This window comes from Natator depressus, chromosome 18 (assembly GCF_965152275.1).
Source record: "Natator depressus isolate rNatDep1 chromosome 18, rNatDep2.hap1, whole genome shotgun sequence".
In the NCBI taxonomy this organism is placed as follows: domain Eukaryota; kingdom Metazoa; phylum Chordata; order Testudines; family Cheloniidae; genus Natator; species Natator depressus.
The window spans coordinates 8,562,464-8,582,998 of NC_134251.1; the positions used below are offsets into that span (position 1 = coordinate 8,562,464).

The 20,535-nt window shown below is 50.7% G+C and overlaps 2 protein-coding genes across 4 annotated transcripts in view; one reads left to right on the forward strand and one right to left on the reverse strand.

The window, feature by feature from the left end:
* Nucleotides 1-28: 28 nt before the first annotated feature.
* On the reverse strand, nt 29-8,734 carry AKR7A2 (aldo-keto reductase family 7 member A2). Its single transcript, XM_074975474.1, has 7 exons — nt 8,422-8,734; nt 6,134-6,321; nt 5,469-5,573; nt 4,057-4,153; nt 3,115-3,214; nt 1,286-1,415; nt 29-659 (listed from the first exon to the last, which is right to left on the reverse strand). Exons 1-7 carry the CDS (start codon nt 8,717-8,719, stop codon nt 498-500), a joined length of 1,080 nt encoding a protein of 359 aa, XP_074831575.1. The 5' UTR covers nt 8,720-8,734; the 3' UTR covers nt 29-497.
* Nucleotides 8,735-10,659: 1,925 nt separating this feature from the next.
* Nucleotides 10,660-20,535, forward strand: part of SLC66A1 (solute carrier family 66 member 1) — a 45,714-nt gene continuing 35,838 nt past the window's right edge. For 2 of the 3 annotated variants that reach the window (XM_074933928.1, XM_074933929.1), the window contains exons 1-3: nt 10,661-10,704; nt 12,510-12,600; nt 14,887-15,152. In XM_074933928.1, coding sequence (XP_074790029.1) covers nt 14,983-15,152 — 170 coding nt within the window. In that variant the 5' untranslated portion in view covers nt 10,661-10,704; nt 12,510-12,600; nt 14,887-14,982. Of the gene's footprint in view, nt 10,705-12,509; nt 12,601-14,886; nt 15,153-20,535 lie in introns of all 3 variants that reach the window. The other variant, XM_074933930.1, reaches the window with a different exon arrangement.

The window sequence follows — 20,535 nt, forward strand, 5'->3', positions numbered from 1 at the left end:
CCCAAAATTCAATTAAACAGGCGTGGCCTGAGTTAGAAAATGCTTTATTCTGACAGATGATTGAAGACAAATATCCACAGTCGTAGGTGGAGACTTCAACTGGCCATATCACAGGGCCCGTTCCTTATACGAATTACATCACTGAATCACAACACTATTGTGTGCGCTTGGGTGAAAACAGGAGCTGCCCTATTAAGGGACATTCTCATGGCAATTATGGCTTTTAGTTTTGTTTAAGGAAAAACAAGACACATTTATGGCTTGAACACCATGTGCAGCTACCATTATATCAGCACAGAAACAGTGAGGCTTGTGATTGTACGAAGAGCTTCAACTCTAGTGTAAGGCAACCCCAATATGGCACTAATACGTTCACTACGTGGAACCCCTGATCCAAGGGTGAAGTTTCCTCTGAAACGCTTTGGGAGGAGTTAGGAGGTCTCAGATGCCAGAATACTTGGTTACCATCCCCACACTAAATTTGCTACCCCCATTTTCTAGCGGAAGTAGTTGGGACAGTCATGTGCTACTAGGTGCCAGGCTCTATCAAATGCTTCCACCACAGCTGGGAGCAGAGGGCCCTCTTCACTGCACGTGAGGTTCTGCTGCAGCTGATCCATGTTGGACATCCCAATGATCACTGCATCTCCAAGGGCACCCTGCAGTGGAAAGGGAGGAGTTTATCTTATAGGAAAAGCAACTTGTCTCCCATCTTGTAACAAACATCAGACTTCAGCTCTGTTAGTCTTTCAGCTGAATGTTGCTCTTTGGCAACTACTGGATATTTGGGGAAATATGTCGTAACTGCAGTCCTGTTAACAAGGCCAGAACTCAGTGTGCTGTCCCTGCCTCCAAGTCTCGCCAATTCCTCAAAGGCTGCCAATTCATGCTCTGTGGGTGGCCAGAGGGAGGGGAAGAGAACATAACCATTAATTTCCCAGCCATATGAAAAGCCAGTTTATCACCTCATGAGGAAGTGGCTGGCTGAGAAAAGTCAAAACTAGAGCGACTAGCATTTAACATCTTCCACTTTCCTTCAGGCCATGGAGACAAAATACAGAAGGAAGTGTAGAGCTGATTCACTCCTATAGTCTGCTGTGTGCAGCAGCCTGTCATTGGAAGACCAGAGAAATGTTTCAAAAAGAACAGAGCAGTAGAGTCTGAGTGGATTAAACGACAGATTTCACTGCTGATGTACTGCAACTGGAAAAACCAAAGAAATCCAGTTGCAGCGTTCGAGTTCTGTTGTACATACCAACTGTCTATGTTAAAGTCAAGCAATTACCTGAAGTTTGGAGTGGTTGTACATCCAGCGTAAAGCAGCTGAAGTTAGGCTGGGGGGGTTAGAGCCATAAGCCTCCCCTAATGCTTTCTCTACCTGGGCAATGGCTTGGAAATGGTGCTCCTTCCAGTATCTACAGCAAAGGAGACATTAATGGAGCATTAATTTTACTGACTCAGCTACCTCTGGCTTCCTCTTATGACTGAGACATGGATCCATACGGCAGGCAAGAGAACCAAGGGGCATTCCTACCTCCAGTAGGTCAAAGACTAGTGCCTGGACTATTGCCTGTACCCAGTGCAGCCCTTACGGCCTCTGCTACCCAAATGGTTTTTGGGTGATCCAAAAGGCAACCTCCCTAGAGATCAGAGATGCTGCAGTCACTGTTTAACAAGCATAATGTTGCCTCTTGAGGCTTCAGACTCAATAACTTATTTCACTGGTGTGGAATTTAAATTTTTGTTTTAGATAGCTGGTATAATAGATTGTGTAGATACAGCAAACAAGTTCACAGCAGCCGGCTCATCCTTTCCAGATACCAGACCATTAGTGTACTAAGAATGCACTAGATGTTAGATGGCTAGCTAGAAAAACCTGACTAATTTTTGTTGTTCTTGTAGGCCTTTCATCAAGAGCTGAAAGCACTTTGCAAACATTCAGCTTCAGCCTCCTGTATGGGAGGTCAATATCCCGCATCTCACAAACAGGGAACAGCTATTTAAGTGATTTTTGCAAGGGCACAGAACAAGTTGGTGGCAAAGCTGGAACTAGATTAGTAGTTGTCAACCAGGGGTCTGGGGCCCCCTCAGGGGCCGTGAGCAAGTTTCAGGGGGTCCGCAAAGTAGGGCCAGCATTAGACTTCCTGGGGCCCTCGGCAGAAAGCCAAAGTCCCGTTGCATGGGGCTGAAGCCCAGGGCCCTAACCCTCCATCCGGGGCTGAAGCCGAAGCCTGAGCAATATGGCTTCACGGGGGCTCCTGTGGCATGGGGCCCGAGGCAGCTGCCCTGTTTGCTACTCCTAACACCAGCCCTGGCTTTTATATGCAAAAAACCCAGTTAATATGGCACAGGTGGGCCATGGAGTTTTTATAGTGTGTGTGTGGGGGGGGGGGGCTCAGAAAGAAAAAGGTTGAGAACCCCTGAACTATACTATAGAAAGCACCCCTGCTGTAATAAAGCCACCACACTTGTTCTCTTTACGATCATTAAACCATCCCTCTATTTAACAAATTCCCACCACCCAAGTGCTGCAGGGGACCGCCAAAGCACCACTGTACAGGGACAGTGTAAGAGTTGCTCAGCAATAACTGATGGAGATCACCTGCCTGTGAGCATCATCGCTGAACAGACTTCAGTCATTTGTATTTTCTCCTGCATCTTCACTTGGTGATTCATCTAGGCTGAATCAAAGGTAACATTCTAGCCCAGGGATTCTCAATCCCTTTTTCTTTCCGAGGCTCCCCCAACATGCTATAAAAACTCCACGGCCCACCTGTGCCACAACAACTGTTTTTCTACACGTAAAAGCCAGGGCCAGCATTAGGCAGTAGCAATAAGGGCAACTGCAGGAGGACCCACGCCACAGGGAGCCCTGCAAAGGTTAGTTGCTCAGGCTTCAGCGTCAGCCCCGGATGGCAGGGGGCTGGGCCCCGGGCTTCAGCCCCATATGGCGGGGCTTCATATTTCTGCCCTGGGCCCCAGCAAGTCTAATGCTGGCCCTGTTTGGCGGATCACCTGAAACCAGCTCGCGGCCCCCGGACCCCTGGTTGAGAACCACTGTTCTATCCTCAGGAAAGGTCCATCTCTCTGCCATTCTACCATCTGGAAACTTACCTGTCCCTGTAGGTCTGTGCCCAATCATTTCCAAAAAACCTGCCAGTTGGTTGGCTTGTGTCTTTATCGTCATACTTGTACTTCCCTGTCAGCAGCCCTCCTGCAGGGGTTCAATGACATGCTATTGTTAGTGGCCAGGATTTTGTGGTGGATGGAATTTTACAGCCTGCAAAAAGTACTGTAGCCTTGTATACTCCTGCAGCTCTGTACACAGGGAAAGCCTAAGCAAGTCAAAATTCACAAACTGAGGCTTTCTCCTGCAGCCCAGGCATAAATCCCAGGATGGGACAGGGCAAGAAGAACTGAAATGTAGGGTGTAAAAACTCCACCTATTCAGCTCTGACCAGCAGAACGAGCCCTTTATGGTGAAGGGGCCCTCTGCCCTAGTAAGAGCCCTGGTAAGGCAAGATGGGCTTCTTGGCATCAAGACACTTGAGTCATTACAGCTGTCATTTTACTTTGTGTAAACATCTCTTATGAATCTAGTGTTGGGGAAAGGTGTCAGCTTGGCAGACCTGAAAACAGATGAATACAGCATGGGTAGCCTCTGCCTTGGCCTGCAAAGGATCAGCTTTCATGGCCCAATTCAATCCTTCATCTCTGCTGACAAAGGGCCTGTTTGTAAGGGTGGCATACAGACATACAGGTAAACTAGGAAAGGATGGGGATCAACTCATTCAATGGTGACTTACAGGTGGAGGGCTCTATAGCTCATTATCTGTCCCCTCCCCTGAGCCACCCAGTCACCCCACCGCCACCGTTGTTATTCACTTCTAAGCCCACTGTTAGTGGTGGCAGTTTGGCTGAAGTGGAGGGAGCCCTATTCAGAGGGGGGCAGGCCAATATCCAGCCTATTTTTGTTTTGTTTGGTTCGGTTTAATTCCCTCCCGCCACCCACCCCATTTAGCAGACCCTTCCTCCTCACCCTTGCCCAGCTCGTACCAGCCAAAGGATTGTAGGCATAGAACCGCATTCCACAGTGTCTAAGGCACGGCAACAGCTCGGTTTCCACTTGGCGGGTGGTTGCATTATACATGCCCTATAACAAATAAGAGCACTTAGAACTTCAGAGTATGGCCTGGCTAGCTTATGGGGTGCTAATGCAAGAGGAAGGGCTCCTTATTTGATGGTGAGAATCCAGAAGGCTAATAATGATCCACATGTGTTGCCATCTGATGGCTATTTGGCCACCTATATGAAGTGGCTCAGTCCCGTTCCTAGTGGATTGTCAACACTGTTGGCACCATTTACCTACATTCCTGACATGCCCATCACTGCCCTCCCCTGCCCCTGATCACCATGGGCACCTGAGTGAACTGCAGCCTCAAAGCTGCACACAGATTTTAACTTCCCACAACCAACTGGACCTGATTTAGTACTGACGATTTCACAGCCACATGTCCGCAGGGCAAATTAACTAACATTCAGAAAAATGTGGTTCTGCTTTTTCTTTCACCTTGCCTTGTCTACAACTATTCAGAGATAAAACCAAGTGCTCTGGATCAGTGCTCATGGCATTAGCAGGACTGTGCCTTTTGTATAGACAGGCATCTGCCCATGTTAACCTCTTCCAAACATCCTGAAGAAATGTGTGTCCCAGCAGCAAGTTCCTTTGCAGCAGTTATTTAACCATCATTGCATATGCACAGATCGACTCCCATTTAGCTCCATAATGTCTTTGCATTGCATTCAAATCAATAGTGCAAAATTCCAGTGGAGCTGGAATAGCCCTCTTCCTCCTCCTCCATGGATACATTTTGTGTCCTATGGAAGGAGTCAGAACAGAGAGTCCCCAGGTCACACTAGATTGGTGCCTGCTGAAGAACAGATTTCCTAGATCATTGTATGGAACTGATAAACATTACTGTCAGTTTCACATCCAGGAAATTGCTGGAACAAATGACAGACATGTATCCTCTTAACTGCGTCTGAGTAGTGACCTCACTTTGCTTTCTAATTGCACTTGTCCAAAAAGGTCTTACCAGACTAAATGAAACACCTTTTTGTTCAATGTTTGTAGAGCTATAGCACAACAGGGTCCCAGCCTGAGACATGGGCTCCTAGAACCTACCACAATACAGCGACAGGTTCCCAGCACTCTTGCAACAAGAATAAAAGTTTGTGAATTTTGACTTGCTTAGGCTTTCCAAACCACCCAGTGAGACTCTACAGCTCCAATTTTCCCAGGAGCTGCCCTCAGTGGGTGACGCTTCATGAAATCATCCTGGAGAAGGAGTAGTCCCCACCTGAACAGCACTGGGACAGGTGCCTCTAGCTCCAGGTTGGGTAAAAAGGGACTAGAGCTGCAGGAGTCTGTGCAGTATCAGGTAGACTATTAAATCTGCAACTCTCACCTGATACACAGTTGGAAGCACCCAGTTGTTGTACTTGCAGATGGTATAGATTTCTGCCACCTCCCAAGCTGCATAGTTCGACAGACCAAGCTCCTTAAACTTTCCCTGTAGAGGAATACAGAGAGTATTTAATCCCAGTCTCTTGCAGCATGTATTTACACACACAGTTTAAGATTAACATAGTGAAACAGACTGTCAACTGATTTTTAGTCCCCAAATTAGTTTTCCTTTTTTGATCACCCCTTCTCCAAATGGGGATGACTTACAAGACTCAATAGGAATAAAAATGTTTCCTTTGTTTTGTTTGAATTAGAAGGCCTGGATTTACATCCTTTTAAAACTCATTTCCCTACCTGTTAATGCCAAACATAGCACAGGACCAATTTGCAGGAGGCAAAGATCAGAAATCCTAAAGCTTGTTAGAACTTATGAGATCTTATTTATGGTACTAAATGATTAACCTGGAGATAGTATATGGTACCAGCTGTTTATACCTTACACGAGCCATTGATTTTTCTCCTCCCTGCCTTGTGGAACTCTGCCCCCTCACCACTGTACTCACACTACCCCCTGCAATGGAAAGCAGGAGAAGACACAAATAAACCTAGATAAAACAAAACAAAAACCAAGTGGACAAAGTCACAGGTTTAGGCCTCTGCCTTTACCTCTTTGTATAGCTCATTGCAGGCATGTAGTGTCTGTTCCACAGGGGTGTTGTGGTCAGGGGCATGGAGATAGAACAAGTCTACGCTCTTCATCTGTAACCTCTCAAGGGATGTCTCCAGCTGAGAGCTGACACTCTCAGGCTTCAGAGTCTTCCCCTCCCATGGATTGGCTTTGGTTGCCATCTTCACTAAGACAGAGACAGAACCAGATTGAAAATAACCAATTCTGTATTTCATCTTTAGTAACCAGGGTGAAGGAAGGATAGGGATAAGGAGTGGGCACAAACCACTTAAAATTAATGCATAACATGGTACAAGCTTACAGAAGCCCCAGGCAAGACTGGTAACATCTGCAAATTGCAGTACACAAAGGGAAAGCCAAATTAATAGGGTTACAGAATTGCTAATGCTTATCTAAATATCCAAAAAAGGGAACAGGTAAAATCCTAGAGGCCCAATCCAGCTATCTACACAAGTTCTCTCATTAGTCTTCTTCGAAGGGCTGGGTGGTCACAGTGGCTGTAACAGTTGTTTTCCCCTTACCCCAGTTCACTTGATGTACAGGGCATAACTCGTTTATTTCAGAGTCAGTTCAATGGATCCCTACTTCCCCACAATGGAGCACAAAATTAATCTGTAGTTTAGATTGTACACTCTCCAGAGTAGGGACTATGTCTTCATGTGTATAGCATCTAGTACAATGATCCTAAATGTAGCCCCTGCATACTACCAGAATACAGATATTGTATAATAACGACCACTATTCTGTACCCAAATATGGCTGCGCAAAGTTAGGCACCTAAATCTTGTCCAAGCCAAATGCATCAAGTAAACAGCATCAGTGGTGATTAGATTTTAAAGGGATTTTTCCCTGCAAACATTAAAGTGTTCCAGTAACACAGATGAGCACTTGTTTGGAGAAACACAGTTTTTACAGGACCTTCAAAGTGAACTCTGTCACCACCTCACGCAGAGCACACCGGGCACGAGACTCATGAGTGCAAAGGGCAAAATAAAGCCTAAAGATAAGGGAAAGGGCAATCGAACAAGCGACCAGGGGAGTGACACCTGGCTCCAGCCTGGTACAATACCATAAATATGTATTGGCACATGAAGAGAAGGGAGTTACCTTACGAGTGGAGAACCCAATACTCCCTTCTCTTCATGTGCCAATATATATTTCTGCCTGTATCTGGAATTTTCAGTCCTTGCATCTGAAGAAGTGGGGTTTTTACCCACGAAAGCTTATACCCAAATAAATCTGTTAGTCTTTAAGGTGCCACTGGACTCCTCATTGTTTTTGTGGATACAGCTTAACACAGCTACCCCTCTGATACTTAATACCCTGACTGTTACCACACAAACGCACACCCCCTCAAACATACCCGTAGGCTCTGATCTCTCTACCCAACACCCCACATTTGCGACCCCAGCAGTGTCCCTTCTCCCCTCGGCATGTGGGAGGGACAGACCCTAGACTGCTCCCCCCTGGGGAGCAGCCCAAGTAAAGGAGATGGGACTCCACCCGCTTCCCCTGGAATGTGGGGAGTCCAGGCTCCCTGCTCCACTGACTGCCCATGGGGGGAGGTATTCAGCAGGGGTAGCTCCTGCTCCCCCAACTACCCCCCCATGCCCACCTCTCCACACACACACCATGCCCTACTCCCCAGACCCTGTTACACCACCCCCCACCCTCTTACCCCATCCTCATGGCCCACCCCCCGTGCCCACCTCTCCAGCCCCCCACCCTCTCTTAGCCCCTTCCCCAAGTCATACCCCACCCCCCGTGCCCACCTCTCCAGCCCCCCACCCTCTTAGCCCCTTCCCCCTTCCCACCCCCCCAAGCCCACCTCTCCAGCCCCCCCGCCCTCTTAGCCCCTTCCCCAAGCCCAACTCTCCAGCACCCCCCGTTACCCCCCATGCTCCTCCCCCCATGCCCAGTTCCCCAGACCCTCTTACCCCACCCCGTGCCCACCTCTCCAGCCCCCACCCCGCCCTCTGACGCCCTCCCCACACCCCCCCGTGCCCAGCCCCCTCTTACCTCCTATGCCATGCCCCGCCCACCTCTCCAGCCCCCCCCGACCCCCTCCCCCATGCCATGCCCCGCCCACCTCTCCAGCCCCCCCGGCCCCCTCCCCCATGCCATGCCCCGCCCACCTCTCCAGCCCCCCCGACCCCCTCCCCCATGCCATGCCCCGCCCACCTCTCCAGCCCCCCCCGGCCCCCTCCCCCATGCCATGCCATGCCATGCCATGTCCCGCCCACCTCCCCGGCCCCCTCCCCCGTACCTGCGGGCCCGTCGCCGCCCACCAGCAGCGCCCCCAAGATGCGCTCGGACGCGCCCCCCCCGTACATATGGGCCGTGTCCAGCTCCCGGTGCCCCCGCTCCAGGAAGGCCCGCAGCAGCGCCCCGCTCGCCTCCTGGTCCGTGCGGCGCCCGAACTCCATGGTGCCCAGCACCGAGGCCGGGCGCCGGGCCGGGCCGCCCGGGGACCGCACCGCCTGGGCCATGGCGGAGCGAACGCGGCGGAGCAGCCTGACTTCCACCTCACACCACCGCAGCGCGGGGAGCATCCTGCTGCGCATGCGCCCCCGAGCCCGCCCTAGGGAACGAGAGGAAAGGACTCACGGCGCCGGCGAGCGCTAGGGACCGTCTCCAAATTCCCACCCGAGTGACAGGGCGTTATTCACTAGAAAGGAGCGGGGCCGGCTCACTGTGAACCGATACGTTCCCCTAGTCAATGGCTTCTATCTTGTGTGCCCAATAGCTCCCTCTCTGTCCCTGGTGGTTGCAAAGGAAACGTCCCCAATGCAAAGTGAGTGTGAACTGATGCTGTGATGGTTGCCTGAGTCTGCAGGCAGCCTGAAACAAAGGAGAGAGGTGTGAACTGCCCCAGGCACCCCAATGGGGGCTTTAGCCCCAAACGCTAACGAAGACTATGTCTTCTCTGCAAAAAGGTGTGTTTTTACAGGCCCTGCAGTTGGGGGCTGGGATGAGGAAACCAAAAAGCTTTTTCTCTGTCAGCTGCCAGGGGATGGAGCTTCACATTTATCAGACACCTGTAAGCCAGTGGCTGATACAACAAAGAGAGCCCCAACTGGGTCCAGGGACAGCACCCTGGTAGTAAACCAACCACCCTTCCCCTCCCAGCACTTAGAGGTGGTTGAGCAGGGCTTCTCGCCAGGGTGTTGTCCCTGGACCTGTTTGATGGCCTCCACCCCTGTCACATTTCATATTTATGGCTAGTTAATAGGTTTGGTCCCCCTGCTCAGAGCTAGATGACACATGGTCAAAAGCGTAAGGGCCTAGTGCTCTCACTGCTCCTATCGTTGGTAGAGCTGCACTGGTGCTATAGAACATGGGGAAGAATTAACGAAAAACCTCTACGCACGCAGACAAGGCCCCCAGTGTGTGTAGTTCAAATCCTTTTAGCCCCAAAGGGACCCCTTTTAGGATACTGGGGGGAGGGGGCAGAGAGGGGGAAGAGAACTAGTCTTTCCCTAAATAGCATGTGGGGACGGGAAAGGAATAAGTCCCTGGATTTTTCTTCCTGGGCCGTTACTGTCCCGAGGAAGGTTTGTGGGCCTAGGCCTAGGGACAGGGAGTTTATTACACCCATGGGTGGATTGTGTGCTGGCAATGGTGGCACTATTGCCCTAGGAGCAGGTATATGTGCCGTGGGGGTGGGGGTTATTGCCCCCCTGGAAGTACTTTACCACCTGGCCGGCAATTGTCCGGCCTGGCTGGGTTTTTTATGGATTTGCCAGTTGCAAGAAAAATTATTAAATCTGCCAGGTTTTTTTTATGGGGGTCTAAAGATTTGCATTATTATCACAATACACTGGGGTAGCTAATGTTAAAAGTTTCTGTGTCCAGCTAAAGATGCTGGCTGCAGTGTTCCCACTTCTGCAGTTTAAGCGATAACAGATCAAAATGGTGGAAAATATAGCAGCTGTCTGCCCACCAACATGCAAGCGCACCACGGGTATGAGGGTTTGAGTCACTGTAAGTGGCTGTTGAAGGGCAGGGGGGGGAGGTTGCAGAGTTGCCTTGTTGTTGGGGGGTGGGGGTGCTGGGTTTTTTTGCATTTCGGAGGTGGTAACCCTACCTGGAGGGGGTAACTTCACACAGGAGGTGTGGGCTATTATCCCAGAGGGGGGTATATGTGGCCTGTGGGTGGGGCTATTGCCCCAGGGGGGATCTATGTGCCCTGGGGGTGTGGGGTTATTGCCTCTGGGGGTGTAACTGCACCCAGGGGGGCTATTGCCCCTGGAGGGGATCTGTGTGCCCTGGGGGTGCGGTTATTGCCCCGGGGGGGGTAACCGCACATGGGGGGGCATTGCCCTGGGAGGGGGGGTATGTGTGCCCCGATTACTGCCCCCGCACGGGACCCGTGTGCCCCGGGGACCCTGCCCGGCGGCGGCTCTGGGCGGGCAGGGAAGCCGGCGGGTCACATGACCGCGCCTGACAAAGAGCCCGGGGCGGGCGGCCGCGGCGTCTCTCGCTCCGCCCGCCGAACCCCGCCGGGGAAGCCGCCGAGAAGCCCGGAGCCGGAGCCGGAGCCGGAGCGGTGAGAGGGGCCCCGGCGAGCGGCTGGGCTGGGGGTGCGGCGGGCGTGCGGAGGCCTGGGGGGGTGGCTGGGAGACGCTGCGCGGCCCCTGAAGCCTTGTGGACCCGTCCCTCTGCCCCGGCCCCCGCCGCGGCGTCTGGCCCCGGCCCCGCCGCCCCGGGGAAGCTGGAGGTCGCGTCTCTCCCTTTCCTTCTCCGCCCGGCTCCCCCACCCCAACGAGCAGAAGTTCCGGTCCTAACCCTGCCCGCCTTTGCCTCCGGCTGCTTCAGAGAGCGAGTGGGGCGGCGGGCGGGGGGGGAGCAGTGTCATTATCCCCAGATTGGGGGGGGGAAACTGAGGCACGTGGTTGGCTCAAGGTCCGTCAGTGACTCTGCGCAGGGACAAGAACCAGGTCTCCTGATGCCTTGGGCCGCTGGGCTGGGCTGCCTATTGCGCACGGCTCAAAGGAGGAAACTCAAGAGAATTCTCCAGTGTTTCCCAGTGAAGAGCCCCCTTGTCTCTCTTCACCCCCTTCGCAGGGTTCACTGGATGGTCTCTTCCCCTGTCCCATGGTCGTAGTTGGCACTGACACCTTGCAATGCCCGGGCACAGGAGAGATTGAAGGGTTGAGTGCAGGAGAGCTTTCCCCACACTAGGCAGAAAGAAGGAGAAGCAGCTGCAAGGGTCCATTGCTATCCCAAGCCAGGGAGAGACTGTACTTTTTAAGCCTATCTCCCACCCTGCTCCTCCTTACTTTGCCCCTGGACGTCATGGGATAGCCAACTGCATTAGCATTGTGGGTTGTTTACAAATGTACTGCTAGCTACAGTGCTGAACAGTCCGGACTGGGCTCTAGCTCAGAAAGCTGAGCCTGAAGTGTTTAATTCAATGGAAAGTCCTGAAAACCAAATAAATAGAAACTACTGTTAACGCAGGAAAAGTGTGCCCTTCCCACCCGTGATGGGAACGATCTCTGGCTGAGAGAACTGATGGTCGAACACAAGGGTTCTCAGACTTTTGTACTGGTGACCCCTTTCACACAGCAAGCCTCTGAGTGTGACCCCCCTTATACATTAAAAACACTTTTTTAATATATTTAACACCATTATAAATGCTGGAGGCAAAGCAGGGCTTGGGGTGGAGGCTGACACCTCGTGACCCCCCCATGTAATAACCTCGTGACCCCCTGTGGGATCCCAACCCCCCAGTTTGAGAACCCCTGTTGTAACAGGATTTCAGCTGCTATCAACCAATATCCCAACATAAGGATAAGGAGTACTTGTGGCACCTTAGAGACTAACCAATTTATTTGAGCTCATCCTTTTCTTTTTGCGAATACAGACTAACACGGCTGTTACTCTGAAACCCAACATGATGTTTCTCATAGGCCCCTAAACTGACATTTGTGGGCTTGTGGTGGCTGGGAAATGGGATGAATTATAGTATAGTATGGTCACCCACATTCCAGGATGGGTGAGGAGCCCTCTGTCCCTTTGTGCAAAACGCCAATATGGAATGCGCATTTTGCCTACCCGCAGAATCTTGCACTTGTATTTCTGCCCTGGACCTGCTTTACTAGGAAATACCTAGTGTTCCTGGAAGCACTTGGCACAATTGTAGATGGGAGAAGACAGCTCAGAAGGAACAGGATAAGAGATTTCCACCATTATGGGAAGACCAGAATGACTTGAACTTCCTTTTCCAATTTACTAGTATTTAATAACCTCTCTTTGCCCCTCCCCGCCCCTTCATCTACACCAGAATTTTATTTAATGAAAGATTAACCTAGAAATACAATCAATTGCTATGTTTCATTTTGCTTTAAGGTTACTTTTTCCTGTCACCGTGAGGTGCTTGTGGTTTGGGAGCTTATTGGGCAGTTCTGAATCACCAGACATGATGCTGTTGAAGTTTCAGGTATGCTTGTAGCTTGGGAGGGGATGTATTGTGACAGTGCAGAGGCCGCCCTTGCAGTCTAGAGGAGATCCAAGTCTCATTAGACCCCACGGAGCTGTGATTAAACTGTGGCAGTGTCGGCATCATATACTTCCGTCAGTACCAGTTGGTACCTCCCCTTTGCAGTTACTATTTTTTCCTCTCTTACAACTGAATGTTTGCTTGATGGATCAGATGTAGGCCTGGGACTTAAGAGATCTGGCTTCTGTGACTGATTGGCTTTGAACAAGCCCCTGAGACTTGGTTTCAGTTTTCCCATCTGTAAAATGGGAATAGCAATCTCACAGGTATTTTTGAGATTTAATTTATTTTTGTAAAGTGCTTTGAGCTCTTCTGATGGAAGAAGAGTTAAGATATCATTATTAAGTGGGTCGCTGTTGGCACATAATGATCAACTACTATGCACCTTCCGCTCATGGGGAGTAATTTAAGTCTTGTGTGAGTGTGTTTGTAAAGCATTACAAACACCATGCTAAATGAACTGAGGAGGTACCTCAGCTGTGTATGAAATTGAGACCTTGTGGTTAGTCATTCAGGCTTACAAAGGGTAGCCAAAGTGCAAGTTTCAGCTGCTGTACTTCAAGGAACAACTTTAGGGGTTTGTAACCGAGCCCTGCTTGGCTTGGGCATAGTGGTAATAAGAAATGGAAACTTTTCTGACCAGCATCTGCAGCTAAGTAGAGTTGACAATGCACAAATGTATTGGCACCAGCTTCACCTGATCTCATGTCTGGAGTTAAATCTCTAAACTCTGAACAAAGATCCTTTCACAAAGGTATTTTGGCTGGAGAAGTCACTGTCTCTGTCCTCCTTGGGTGATGTGTAGCTAAAGCTTTGGGTGCATCTCAGTAGCTCGCCTGGCAGTAGATTGCTCTCAAAATACTGAAAACATTTCAATCTACAATCATTTCTCAGAAAAGGAAGGGGAGAGCCCTGCTTCCAGCATAAATCTGGAGGGAGAGAATAAGCTTACCTCTTTTCATTGTCAGAACACACTATCCCCACTAGTCAGTGGAGATCTGAGTTAGTGCATGTAGCTAGCCTACATTAATTAAGATATGCTGGGGAGTTAGTGGAAGAAAAGAGTTCCAATGGAAATGTCTCAGAATTCCTAACTGTGAAATTTTCACCTCCCCCTGTTGCTTTTGGGGGTACAGGAGCAATTTCTGTGTGATCGATGCACAATAGGGACCAGCTCTCCACAGAGTATGTGATAACAAAATACAGTAAAAGCTGTTTTATCCAGCACTTCACCAACCGGAAAGCTCTATAAACCAGCATTTCTGATCTTCGTTGAAATTCCAGTTCATAGCCCACTTGGCATGGGGCCAGCAGGGGGTTGGGACGCGGGAGGAGGTGTGGAGCAGGGGCTCTGGGAGGGAGTTTGGGTGCGGGAGGGGACTTGAAGCAGCGGGAGGGGGTGCAAGGTGCCAGATCTGGGAGGAGGGCGCTCAGGCGGCTCCCCGCAAGCAGCAACCTGTCCCAGCTACTCCTAAGCGGAGGTGACTCCATGCGCTACCCCCTCTCCACCCCGAGTGCTGAATTGCCTTCAATGAAGAGAGGGCAATTCAGGTGTTCTGATTTGATAATGAGATTCTCTAGCATGAGTTTCTGCACAGCCAGTCAACCAGGCCAACCTGACAGATTAGCAGGTGTCTGGTTCAGTTTTTAAAAAAAAAAAAAAAACCCCAGCCCTTTGCTTTTTCTTTTCTCTGCATTGACTCTTCCTTTGGAAGGAAAACAAATGAGGTCCTAGGGAGTAGGAGGAACAAATAAATATTCTGTAGCTGCAAAGGGGCCCCCTTGCTGTCTTACTGCATCTCTTATTCAGTCATTACTGATGAACACAGGTGACCAGGGTCAGATGATCTACTTCCTACAGTCACCTGACTCTCCTAAAAATCTGTTTTAAAGACCCACTCTTGAGCATATGCTTTGGTGAGAAGCACAAGCTGAGCAAGGGGATGTGTGTCATAATTGTGTGTGCTGCTGGAAAGACATGCCACGTAGACCTTACGTTTGTTTATAGTGAACTTAGTGCTGGCTTGACAGTTCTGGAGACTGGCCTGCTGATAAAGGAATTCAGTCTGTGACTACCTCTCCACTAGGCCACTAAAGGCCCATGAGATACTAACTGTTTAATTGCAAGGTGAGCCAGCTTTAAACCAACAAACTAGCGTTCAAAGGAGCCATCTGGTCCCTTGTTGTTAATAAAGGCTCTTTCCTTCTCCCCATTTATTCCAACAGGTTCAGTGTCTGGCTCTGGATAAAGATATCCCTCCTGCTGTCTGACCACTGCAGCCTCCTCCCTCAAGGGCGGGCTGGCCCCTTGCTAACGGTGCTATGGACTCACAGCTTTGGCAAGGTTCCCTAGGAGGGAATTTCTCAGACTGTCCCAATGGCTCCCAATGGGTGTGGGATGTGTTCAGTGAGTGTGCCCAGGATATCCGGGACTTCACCAGTATTGTGTTGGGTCTGGTTTCCATCTTCTGCTTTGCAGCGGCTTCCTTCCCGTAAGTAAAACTCTTATGCTGCCAGACCAGGTGCATGTCCTGGATGCCCAGTGGAGGGGATTTTAGATCTGGCTGGAGTTTTGTCCTTCTCCATTTGTGATGGCTTCCAAAACATAAAGCCAGGAGCCTTCATTGGAGATCTTGAGCACGGCCACTTGACTGGTCTAAGGGCTGAGTTTCAAATGGGGAGAGGGCTAGTGGAGAAGGAATAATAGTTCAATTTCCAACTTCAACTTTGTCATCCACACAAAACAAGGCATAGTTCGTTGCTAGTGCTGCTATATGCTGTTAAACAGCTGTAGCCTTCCACCCACAAGGTAGGTGCATCTCAGTGGCTGAAGTGGTTCCTTTATGTGTATTAGTTTGCATAACGCTCTGGGCTCCTTCAGGATCAAAACTGTTAAAAGGACAGACTGTAGATTGGATGGCACAAGGAAAATGCAGATGCTCTGAGAGCTTTTTCCATTTCTAAATATACAGTGAGGTTGTCTCACAATTAGAGAGGCAGTTACTCTACTGGAACTTCTGCTTATGCATAAATTGTGGTGAGCAAGTTAGCAGGTCAGCAGTGTTTGTCTTTTTTTGCCCCCCCTCACCCATCAGACTGACGTGCAGATCACATGTACACACAAACCTCTGAGGAAAGCCGTCTGGAGAGGCTGAGCTCAGCAATCTCTTGGAAGATGAGTTTTGTCCGCAGCCCACATGGAATGGGGAGGTGTGGGTCTGGCTGGACTGCCATATTAGGGCTAACCTGCTGTGACTGTTCCTAACCCAGGAAGTGACTCATTCTTGAGTTTAGGAATGCAATCCATCTGCATACAATTGATGAGCATGTCTGTTTCACTCTTGCTGTCCTAGACACCCCTATAAAAGGCACAACTGTCAGTGGGGAGATTTGGAAGTGGGTCAAGGCTGGGTGTTTGCTGTAACTGGAAGGCATGTGTCACTACCTTGCTAACTGGTTAAACCCAGTCTATCTGGCCATCAGCTCCCAGCTACCTGCTTAGCCCAGTTAGACCAGGGTGGGTAGTGACTGACTAAGCTAAATAATAGCTAGTGACTAATGGAAAGCAGTCTCTCATTCTCTGCCCTCGTAAGGCAGGATCTCCAGGAAGGCGTTGATGGCTCCGCCTCCCCCAATAGTTTAGTTCTTGTTTTTCAGGGGCGAGTTCTCTGCCCACCTGCAGGAGCAACTCTTCTCACTGCTTTCACATGTGGGGTTTTTTGCCTCTGTTCTAGCCTTTCTGTGAAGTCTGTGGCAGGTACTAGGTAGGGCAGAGCTAGCATGCACTTACACTTTGAAGATCCAGGCAAATATCTCCCCATGTGTGCTAGGTACCCGGACAATGAACCGTTTTACAAAACCCAAATCCCATAATGGGCGAGATGCTACTGTTGCCAGTTAATCCATCAGGGACTATCAACACCACTCCCCACCCCATCCATTTTCACCTCCTAAGCTTCCTCTCCCATCCTGTTTTCCAGCTTTTGAGAGGGAAATGCCATCAGCACCTTGGAGAAGAGCTGGCACAATGGTATCTGATCGCTCTGTCCTAGCATGTAGACTTCATCCCCTCTTCTCCAATTGTAGGTCCCCTGTCTTTAGAGAGACCAGTTTGTTCCTGGCCCCTATAGCACTGGTGCGGCCCCATCTCAGGTCAGCTGTCACTCTTTCGGGGACTTGGAGGTCAGGTCAGATCTTGAGGTGATGCCAGCATCCTTGGCTAACAACTGCCCTCAGTGGAATCCATTCACCTCCCAAATCATTTTAAAGCTGTACTCTCCCTGCCCAAGGCCTGTTCTTGGGCTGCAAAACCTAACCAAGTGGGTGGGTGCCAATCAGTCCTCTGAGAGCAGGACACCTAACTAACATCTTATTCAGAACAAAAGCTGCCTAGGGAGGCAGCAGCAGTTGGACATGGCGTAGGGCAAATTAGCCCACGTCTTTCCATTGCCGTTACCCAGTGGAATGAAGTGTGGAGACTCAGAAACGTATCCAGGAAGGGATAGACGCTTCTCAAAGCATGAACTGAGCCAGGAGTGAACAGGGCATAACCCTCCCAGGCGCATTGGTGTCTGCTCCAGACCAACAGAGAAAGCATGGTGCAGAGAAGTGAGTTGTTTGGACAGTGACATCGAAGATATTGGAAGACATGCAAGGGATCTGATCTAGGCTCTGCCATGCCAACATCTAAGTCCCTGTTAAAGATCTGCTTTGGTCAGACTGCATATAGTTAATCAAGTTCACCTCTATATAAATTGCTTATTTCCTTTTCCCCAACCTCTGTCTTTCCTCTGATAGTGAGCAGATTCGGAGCAGGGAGCACTCTTGGTCAGTGTTCCCTCTAATTTTTTCCGTACATAGAATCACAAAATCACAGGGTTCGAAGGGACCTCAGGAGGTCATCTAGTCCAACCCCCTGCTCAAAGCAGGACCAGTCCCCAACTAAATCCTCCCAGCCAGGGCTTTGTCAAGCCTGACCTTAAAAACACATGTGTGGAATGACACATCACCTTCATATTGGTGCACATAACAAAATTCATGGGGTGGGGCTGAGGGTTTTAGAGTGTGAGGGGGGGCTCAGGGCTGGGGCAGAGGGTTGGGGTGCAGAGGTGTGAGGACTCCAGCTGGGGGTGCAGGCTCTGGGGTGGGGCAAGGGATGAGGGGCTCAGGGCTGGGGCAGAGGGTTGGGGTGTAGGCAGGAGGGTTCTGGCTGGGGGTGCAGGCTGTGGGGTGGGGCTTGGGATTAGGGGATCAGGGCTGGGGCAGAGCGTTGGGGTGCAGGGGGTGAGGGTTCCAGCTGGGGGTGCAGGCTCTGGGGTGGAGCCAGGGATGAGGGGTTTGGGGTGCAAGAGGGTGCTCTGGGACTCCCCGTCCCACCCCCAGCTGACTCTCCCTGAAGCGAGGACCCCCCTGCCCCCCAGCTCACTCTCCCTGCAGCAGCACCTGGGCTGGGGGTGGAGAGGCGCCTCTCCCTGAAGCAGTAGCTCTTGAGCTAGGGCTGTGGGATAGGCGGCCCGCCCCTGGCTGTGACAGGTCTGGGCTGGGGCTGGGTTCGGGCCCTCCCCCGGCTGCAGCAGGTCCAGGGCTGAGTTGGGGAAGGGGCACCGCGGCTGCGACAGGTCCTGGCCGGGTCACCCATCCCCCGGCCGCAGCAGGTCCGGGGCTGAGTTGGGGCCAGGGGAGGGGTCTGAGTGCCCGTGCGGCGCTAAATAGGCTGCTGTGTGGCCCTGCGGCTGGCAGCTTATCAGGAACTTAGCTTTTGGTCATGTCTGGCAAGTGCCTAGCATATTACTTCAAATAAATAACCCTTCAATCAGAATAAAATACTGTGCCAAGCAGGGATATGTGCACAACACAACTTGATTTACAGTAAAGTGATCTAGCATTTTCCATCTCTAAAACGCTTAGCACAAATAGAGGGTGACCACCTGTTTTGAGGTGGTGGGAGACACAAACCAGAATGCCTCTATCCTAATCATCCATACCGCTTCTAAACAAACCAAGGAGCTGTCTAAACTAGACACTGAAGAGCTCAGGGCTCTTCTCGTACAAGTGGGAGTTTGCCCCAGTGTCCCTCCCCTTTCCCCTTGTTGCCCAGTGTGCTGCATACCTAGCTGCATTTCACAGGGGTTGTATTAAGTTTGGAGTGCCGGGGGCTATCTGAGCCCAGCTCAGGGAACGTTCAGTTACCTGCTGCTCCAAAGTCAGCCAGAAGAAGGCGCTTATGGCATTGGTTTGTGGATCCCATTTTAAAATAAATGGGGGTTCAGCCCATTGAGAGCCTGTTTGGGGAACAGGGGCAGGAATCTCTTGTTAGAGGTGAACAGCCCATCAGCCCAGCTGAAGGGTGAACAATGCTGCACTGGAAATCACATGGCAAAAAAACTACCAGGGCTGCTTAACACCTGGGGCTGCCTAGTGGAGGGGAAAGTTCTTGTTGCAACTTTCACTGTAGTGCCTGTTATCTGACTTTAATATTTCTGTCTGGATAGATTTAAGGGGGAGATGGGGACAGGCAGTCTTCTACGGTGGGCCTGAAAACCTGCCTTTTGCACATTAGGGTTTCTTTCCCTTCCACCCCTCTTGCAGCCACGCTCTGGGATGTCTGCCTTGAGTGACTTCCAGTTTCCATTGCGAAACGAACTCTTGAACCCACGCGGATTTGGCTGGATCGGCAGATTGTGTCAGCCAGACTTACTGAGCTGATAAGTTACCCAGAGAAGAGTGAGCAGGAACCATGCTCTAGTCTGATGTGGATTGACGGGCTCCTCCTCCTTGGGGATTCTGATAGAAGCCTTTCCTATGTGCTGTGGGGCAGCTTAATAGGAACCAGTGTATCCCCAGAGCCAGCCCAGGAGGGTTCCAGCAGGTGGTTTGAATTGCAGATCACCTGCGGCTACTGCTGGAGATAGGGGATTGGGATCATCATCTGATGCAGTCTTAGCCTCTGCGGTGAAGCTCCAGATACTGTGAGTCAGACTGAGCAGGCTTTTTGCTGGCAGTGAACAATAGTTCTTCATCTCACAATAGGCAAATGCAGGGCAATCTGCTTTTTGAGAAGGTTGCCTATGATGGGAAGCTGTGGCACCTTGTACTTCCCCCTACTGCAAAGTATGGTAAACCTGTTCTCCATGCTGACTCAGAAATGGGGAGTGGCCACAGAGGTGTAGCCTGTGTCCCTTCTCTACATGCTGGCTTAGAAATTTCATCAGACCCAGAGCAGCATTGGTTGTGCCTGGCTTGTAAACTGAGACACCAAGACTTGTTTAAGATCATACAACGAACTGGTTGCAAAACGAAGAAGAGAAGCAGAGTCCTAGCTCTCAGGCTATTGTTCTAACCACTAGACCTAACATTTCCCTCGTGAAAGTGAGAGGTGGATAACACTATGCACAGTGCAGGCAGGTGGTGTGTAAGCATCTTCCCACACAACCCTGCCAGTCCTCCTCCGGTGTGACTTGCACCAGCCTTGATAATCCGGAGTTCTGACAGCCATGCTGTTGCTGTCTGCCAGACAGCAGGGTGGCAGGCAGCAGTCATGGGCCATGTGACTGAAGTGGTTCTGCTCTGGATTTCCCACAGCACAAAGGTGACGGTGTTTAACTTGTGGAGTGGAGAGAGTGAACTTTTGGATTAAGCCAGTTGATCTCCACACCCTCCTTCCCTTCCCGTGTCAGCCCTCATTAATAGTTGTGCCCTCTGGGGTTAGAGCAGCACTCATTGGTTGGTAGATCAGCAGAGCCAGCTTTCCACAGCCTCAACAAGGTCCAGATTAAGGGCACAAGAGGGGAAAAAACAGCCGTACTAGTAACTCCAGTGATGTGGCGTTTCAGGGTTGTGCATTCTTGATGTATGTGACTTGCTATGTTAAGGAAA

Bases quoted from the DNA above. Each gene is read 5' to 3' on its own strand.
- AKR7A2 (XM_074975474.1), bottom strand. From the start codon at position 8,719: ATGCGCAGCAGGATGCTCCCCGCGCTGCGGTGGTGTGAGGTGGAAGTC. The intron at 5,574-6,133 runs GTAAAGGCAGAG...ATTCCTCTACAG, and splicing joins GCAATGAGCTATACAAAGAG to GGAAAGTTTAAGGAGCTTGG. The intron at 1,416-3,114 runs GTAAGTTTCCAG...CCTTTGCTGTAG, and splicing joins GCACAGACCTACAGGGACAG to ATACTGGAAGGAGCACCATT.